The following is a 7,032-nucleotide window of genomic DNA, read 5'->3' as shown; positions in this document are numbered from 1 at the left end:
TGACAGTCTTCCACAAAAAAAAAACAGTCCGTCTGAGTGATAGTCGGTACAACTTTTATCACATTTGCATTATTGGTATGTTTAAGACAATGTTATAGCAGTCCATAAATTAAAGTGAAAAAAACATTCCATTCAAAACTCGTCTGCTCTGGTGTTAAGACCCAAAAAGGGGTGGCAGAGGGCAGGAAGAGAGTCCCACTGACATGTTACAGATATGAGAGATGGAAAGAGGCTCCACATTGTCTCCATTCTTCATTTGACCTAAAATTATTTCTTCAAGGGGCCGGACATTTTGCGTAGACCCTTTATCCTGTAGAGCAGCCCATTGATAAAATCCTATGGGAAACATTGAGGCAATAGATTTTCTTAATTCTGCATGTAACTTTAACGGACTAGACACGACAACAGTAACAGTAAACAAATGATATATTTTCTGTGTTGAACATTGAAATGTTTAGATGTGCGTGTAGTTTTATAAATGCATTTTTCTTTGCCTCACCTCTTTTGGCTTTCCACATTCCTGCAACAGCTCCTAATAATAATAAAAAAACAAAACACAAATAGGCTCACTTACAACATTGGGCCTTGCTTTTTCAGTGGCAACAAAGGTCAAGTACTTGTTAAGCTATTTCCTCACATTGCACAGAGTTAGGTGTCAAGGTGTTGAAACGTTGGGTTGTCCTTTGTTTGAAAAACTGCAGTATTTGAATATATAACTAACTAGAGATGCAACATAATGACTAAACATGTCAATTTGATAATAGCTTACCTGCAGACGGGTTCTCTGCCCTTCATCTGTCAGCTCCAGGAGCTCATCTATGTCAATCTCTAACTCTGGAATCTCTTCCTCCTGTAAAAGCAAAAATAAACAAATGTTAAAGGCAATATTCCTCTATTTCTCTGTTGCCTGAACTTATCCCTTCCACTCGCAATGTCCATACCAATGTGCAGAGTCATTCAGTAGGAAAAGAAAGGGTAAGATGTGATGCAACATGGCAAGGATTTCTTAGCAGCACAGTGCTATAAACGCTTTCTTAAATACACTTTTTAAAGAGTTGGCACTGCACTTTTATCAGTAGGTGATCACCTGAGTTATAGTGTTGGCTGTATTGTAGTAATAAGAATACACACTGCTTTGATTCCATAATAATTTCTCATAACAGTAAAATGAGTAATGATAAGCAACGCTGACAAGCACTGAGGCAGAACCAGAAAGGCTCCAGGGGGCTGTACTTGCCACATGACCCCATCAGATTTCATGGATGGTTTACCCAGCTAGCATTTAGCTCAGCCAATACTAAGAGATTGCTTCCAGCTTAAATGTTCTTGAAAGAATATATTCATCTCAACTAGGTTGTCCCACTTACAGTGCAAGTTAAAATACAAATCCAAGAGCAACAATAACTAATATATGAACTGAAGGTCTTACTAAATCCATACAAACACCTTTTTCTAAAATGTTAGCCTTAACTAAACAATGGCTGACAGTACATTGAAAGACTAATGCCAATCTTTAGTTATAAAAGCAGATAGAGCAAAGTAATCAATTCATGTCACAAGCGCTTATCCTCACTTTTTAACTACATTTTCAGAGAAAATGAACAGTGTTCACCAGAGGAATCATAAGACATCATGAGTCAGCAGGTGTACACTCAATTTTGACAAGTGCGTCCTCTTTTTAAGAAGGATATTTTTTCATGGCTGGGGAGGATAGGGCTCATACAGCTTTCTGGATGAGGAGAGAGCTAATCAGTGTGGAAGTGCTGAGTGGCGGAATAGATGGGCCCACCTTCAGAATCCCCTGTGCACCCCTCTAATTGATACAATGCTGGTTTGGACCTTGCATGTTTCTGCTGAGGTCTGCATGACACATGCAGGGCTGAAGGCTTGCTGTGTGAGCTTTGTTTTTCAAGTTCTCAAGTTCTACTGTGTTAGGCTGTGGATGGTTGGGTCCAAATACATGGTTTTAATATAATAATACAGATTTCTTCATTGTTACCCTGTTTAAAGGGCATGGTCATGTAGTGTGTATGTGTGTATATATATATATGTATATATATATATTCTATATACTTATATATATTTATATATATATATATATATATATATATATAAGATGTGGGTGTGTGTGTGTGGTGGTATAATGTATTTATATATATATATATTAATATAGATATAAAGTTGGTGTGGGTGTAGGGTGTGGGTGTGTGTGTGTGTGTGTATATATAATGTATTATATATGATGGAATTAGGTATATTCTCATTACCTTTTTGGCATCCAACTATACATTTTGGGGATAACCAAATACATTTTATATATCTATATATACGGTATAATTGCTATAATATACTGATGTAATCTTAGAAGTACATCATGGCACTAAACCAGGATTATTAATATATTTACATTAATTGCACTTAATCTGAAAGTCTAGAATGGAACAGTCAGTAAGCAAAGGATCCTACCTAACTACTAGATTAGCAATGAGCATGAACAGGGACATACTTTTATCAACAAAGCTATATTCCTTTTGGAGGTTAAACTTTTCTTCTGTCTGCATGTGACAGCAGGGTCACTGAATGTCAATGAGAGGAACATGTATATTCATCATTTAGAATTACGATGACCTTTCTATTGCCTTTTTAGTATTTCATATTCTTATTACGCAGTTGCAAATTTAAGCTTGTTGAGCGTTACCTTCATTGTCAGAGGAAAACAGAATTTTAATGAGGCCTCTGGGCAGAAATGTCTCAGTAGCACTTTTTGAAGTTTAAAAGCAATGGACTGAAGCTAAAAATGAATGTTGGCACTAGTATTGAAATTAATGAATATCAAAGTGGTTTGCAGTTTTAGACAGGCAATGCAGCTGCAGTCGGGATAAGCACTTGGATTTTGTCAAGATAAGATGACCTCCACTAGAATAATAATGTAATTCTAAATCACGGACGTTTTATCGTTATCATGAGGTGACTTGATTTTTCCTGTCAGGAATTCTTTGGTTTGAAACTGAACTTTTAGTAAGTAGCCGAGAGCAGATATACATTTTCAGTTTTCTTTACTTAACATGTATTTATTTTCATTATTATTATTATTATTGTTTGATTTCATCAAGAAATACTTTGTCACATTGTTTAGGGGGGTGCTATAGAAATGCAGTTTACTAAAACTTCCCTAAGGATAACATCATCCCACTCACAACTTTCTTAACTACTAGCAAGATGGTCATGAAATAGTGTATTGATATGCATGTCCCCCAATTAATAGTTCCTAATGATTTTGATGAACCCCTGTGGTGGATTTTCCAGCTAAAGAACTCATGCTATGTAAGTCAGTGGTACCCCAGGTCTCATTCAGGTCAATGTCCAACATAACCTAATAATCTTTCCAGACGGGAGAACTTCTACTCTGTGCCTTCATAGATGACGGGAGACATAACAGCTGTCATACATGTTTACGGTGCTCCCACATCATGGTTAAACTGTACTGCCTGCTTAAATTCTCTCCTCAATTGAGAGTCCATTAAATGCCTCTGTTTAATTAGAATCAGAAGTAGTTAGTAGTCGTTGAACTACATGGAATTTGCCTTGGTGATTGGGTGCATACATAATAACAAACAAACAAACATATTAAACATTAATAAGAATAGTAAAGTGAATTACGTCCGCTGATGTTTCTGGTGAAAGAGCTCAAGGTATTGCAGTAGAAAACTGAATTCATGACAAAAAAAGACGAAACAATAAGCAACAAATTACAGAATCTCCCGCGGTTGGCGCCGTCTTGGAGATTAATCTCCAAAAACTTCTTCATGTATGTGAAATGAGTTGTGCTGCTCCTGAGTTTTTGACAAACCTTCCCTGAAAAGTCCTCATAGTTTAGAGTCAGTGGGGAAAACACTGGTAGGGAAACACTGATCTGGGTTAATATACACACAAAAGCATAACACAAGCATGAACTTTGCTACAACATTTTCGAGTTTATCTGAGAGCAGATTTTCACACCTTTTTTTGTTTATCATTTCTCAAAAGGTGTGAAGATTGCAACGAAGGGCGGCCACTCCAGACCAGGGCAGCACTTGTATGAATTAGAGATGCGGCTAAATAATTCAGGTGGTGACACAGGGGACTGATGGTAAATGCTTCCACGCGGAAGACTCTGTGAACCAACAGAGTAACCTTCCCCTGAGCCCATGCAAAATTCATTACTCTGGCCAGTGCACATGGACGAGGCCCGAATGATTCCATACGAGTGGCTAATGCAAATATCCAGTCTATTGTATAGAAGAGGAACTTCTGTTAACTTGAATTCACATCGTCAGGCGCTCTCCATTGTTTTTGCTATCTTTCATCATCTCATCAATCATACTGAGATCCAATTATTCAGCTTGCTGGGAAACATGCACATCCACTACTTTGGCTGTACATGTATCTTCACATTAGACTTTGTTAGAACCAGAACATGAAAGGCTGAGTACTGCAAACGTAAAATAAAAGTTTGTTTCTAGGACAAGATCAAACAAAGAGAAAGACTTCAGATCTGTTTTCACATGTCCTGGTTTCCACTAATGTAATTTATTCCACCCTTATCTTTACAAGCATATTATCATATATTACCACAGGGAAGATGGCTTGGGATGTAAATGGAATAAAGCTAATCAAGAATTGGGATGAGGTATATAGTAGCACAATATTAGAAATTCTTGGCAGTGAGCTGCAACTAAAATCTATTAAAACTAATTACCCCTGCCAGACTTAACCCTCATTATCTACTGGTCTAGAAAAAGAGATTGATACAATTCAAAACTGGAGAGACTAGTTGTCTTATCACTAGATTTGCTTCTTTGGTATGTGCCATATGCAAAGGGATGTCTGGCAGTGTCTGGGTGCCAGACAGAGAGGTGGCTACAGGTCATCTACAGCCAGGGAGTTCTGTGTGGTTCAAGAATTAAATAAGAAACCTTTTGTCTCTGCCATCTCCGGCGTGAAACCAAGGCGGTGTTGCCAGCTTATCTGCATCGTAATTAGAAAAGTTATGTTCCTTAACAGACAGCTCTAATTCTACTGTACCATGCTGCCTCATGTGGGCGATAAGACATCTGTTGCCATAGTTTCCCCTCAGAGAATGTCAAGCAAATCAATGTGGAGCCTCTGACATAATTGGATTGTATCCTGCCATACAGGAGCAAAGTTGTGTGTGTGTGTGTGTGTGTGTGTGTGTGTGTGTGTGTGTGTGTGTGTGCGTGTGCGCGTGTGCGTGCATGCGAGAGAGAGAGAGAGAGAGAGAGAGAGAGAGAGAGAGTTAGTGAGTGAGTGAGTGAGAGCGTGACATAATTCAACATAATCCCATGCACATATTAAATATTACCATGGCAATGAGGCCACTAATTAGGCACACAATGGAGATAATGAGCATATAGTTTCACACTACAACTCTTGTTGTTATAGAACATGTGCAGTGTTCATAGAAACTGCATATCCTCAATGGTTTTGAAAAAAAACTGCTTATTTATACAGCAAATGTATCTAATGTCTAATCAGTCATCATTAATTATCATCCACATAGGGGCAAGTGTGTAGTTTCTATCATGCATGGCTATTCTGTGACTGTCAACAGGAACGGAGATGCAGGCAACACACACAGACACTAAAATTATGACAAAATGAAAAAATACCTTCTCTATCCTGGTCCTTAGCTTTTTATTTTATAAAACTTTCTCTGGCACTTACTTTATCACAGAGTTACCGTGATATTGTTTTGGTGCTTTAACTCTGTTCCTCCTAGATATAGTTTGGTTCTGAATCAATTCAACTTCCCTCTGTGTGAAACCGATTTTTAAATGCCTAAATTGTGAATGTATTGTGAATATGGCAACCATATGTTTGAAGGGATCTTGGTGTTGTGTTTTCAGGTTTGCAACCTGCTTCTAAATGCTATCTAATGATGATAAATGATCAGACGTCATATTTTGGGAATATAATCTTATCACTTTTGGTAGAACACCAGGGAGCACACCACACGGCTGATACTGCAGTCATGTCGATGACACATGAGGGCTTGTGTGCCAAAAATTGCAGCTATGAAGCAAAGCTACTTGCCCCCCCACTCCTCTTTTAAGTAGCTGTAATCTCTCATACATGATGGATAACCCACCACAGGCACTTATGATCAGCTCAGTGCTTTCCTTGCTCCTTTCCCTCACCACATCCTCAGGCACCCGACACAGTGTGCATCATGAGTGTGTGTCTGTGTGAGCCAGCCCTACCCCTACCTCACAGTCAAACAGCAGGTGCAGCTGCCCGTCGATCCATTCCTCGATATCCAGCCTCCTCTGCAGGTCCTTGCGGTTGTATTTGACTGTCAGCTTGCCCAGCTTGCGGTGTGCCGGCTCCTCTGTTTTGTCCGCTGCCTGGAACATCACCCTGGACTGGGTGTTAGGCTCTGACGCCATGGCTGCCACGGCTTTAGGAGAACCGTGGAAACACACTGAGCTCACACACACAGAGAGACACACCAACGGGCTCTGACACGTTTGTTTTGCTCACCCTCTTCTGTCTTCTATACTGCTTCTGCTTTTCCAGTGGGCTGGTGTTCCCACGCGTATCTCCTGTTATGTTGTTGTGTTTATGCTCTCCCTCTCTATAACACTGGCTATGGTCCTTTGCCTGTCCTCTCTCATTCCCCCTCTCTCTCACTGTCTGGCTCTCCTTCCCTCCTCTTGCAACACCCACTGGCTGCACTATCAGGAGGATGGTAATGAGATATGCCTCCGTGCATGTGTGTGAGTCTGTGCATGCATTTGTGTGTGTGTGTGAGTGTGTGTGTGTGTGTGTGTGTGTATGTGTGTGTGTGTGCGCACACGCGCTTCAAAGGGTGTGTGTTTGCTTTGTGCTCTCTTTCTCTGTGTTATAGCAGGTGAGAGAGCAGAGTTCAATTGCAGTGATAAAAACTGGAGAAAGGGTGAGAGGGCAACAACAGCAATCAAGTTAGGAATATTACTCTGGCTGAAAATATGCCAACATGTATACCGACATCAC

The 7,032-nt window shown here is 39.7% G+C and overlaps 2 protein-coding genes across 4 annotated transcripts in view; one reads left to right on the top strand and one right to left on the bottom strand.

The window, feature by feature from the left end:
• Positions 1-5,208, top strand: part of zfyve19 (zinc finger, FYVE domain containing 19) — a 9,901-nt gene extending 4,693 nt beyond the window's left edge. For 2 of the 3 annotated variants that reach the window (XM_032500208.1, XM_032500207.1), the window contains one exon: positions 1-489. This exon is cut by the window's left edge. The gene's annotated coding sequence lies outside the window, so the exon portion shown is untranslated. Of the gene's footprint in view, positions 490-4,026 lie in introns of those variants that run through there. The other variant, XM_032500209.1, reaches the window with a different exon arrangement.
• Positions 1-6,748, bottom strand: part of ppp1r14d (protein phosphatase 1 regulatory inhibitor subunit 14D) — a 6,869-nt gene extending 121 nt beyond the window's left edge. Inside the window, exons 1-4 of the mRNA XM_032500213.1 lie at positions 6,267-6,748; positions 770-850; positions 500-532; positions 1-336 (exon numbers count right to left, since the gene is read on the bottom strand). The exon at positions 1-336 is cut by the window's left edge and continues 121 nt beyond it. Coding sequence (XP_032356104.1) covers positions 268-336; positions 500-532; positions 770-850; positions 6,267-6,446 — 363 coding nt within the window. The 5' untranslated portion in view covers positions 6,447-6,748 and the 3' untranslated portion in view covers positions 1-267. The remainder of the gene's footprint in view (positions 337-499; positions 533-769; positions 851-6,266) is intronic.
• Between the last annotated feature and the right edge of the window lie 284 nt (positions 6,749-7,032).

The sequence above is a fragment of the Etheostoma spectabile genome, chromosome 20, assembly GCF_008692095.1.
Source record: "Etheostoma spectabile isolate EspeVRDwgs_2016 chromosome 20, UIUC_Espe_1.0, whole genome shotgun sequence".
Lineage (NCBI taxonomy): Eukaryota > Metazoa > Chordata > Actinopteri > Perciformes > Percidae > Etheostoma > Etheostoma spectabile.
Note: the sequence above shows the minus strand (reverse complement) of the source record. Positions and strands in the feature narration are given on the sequence as shown.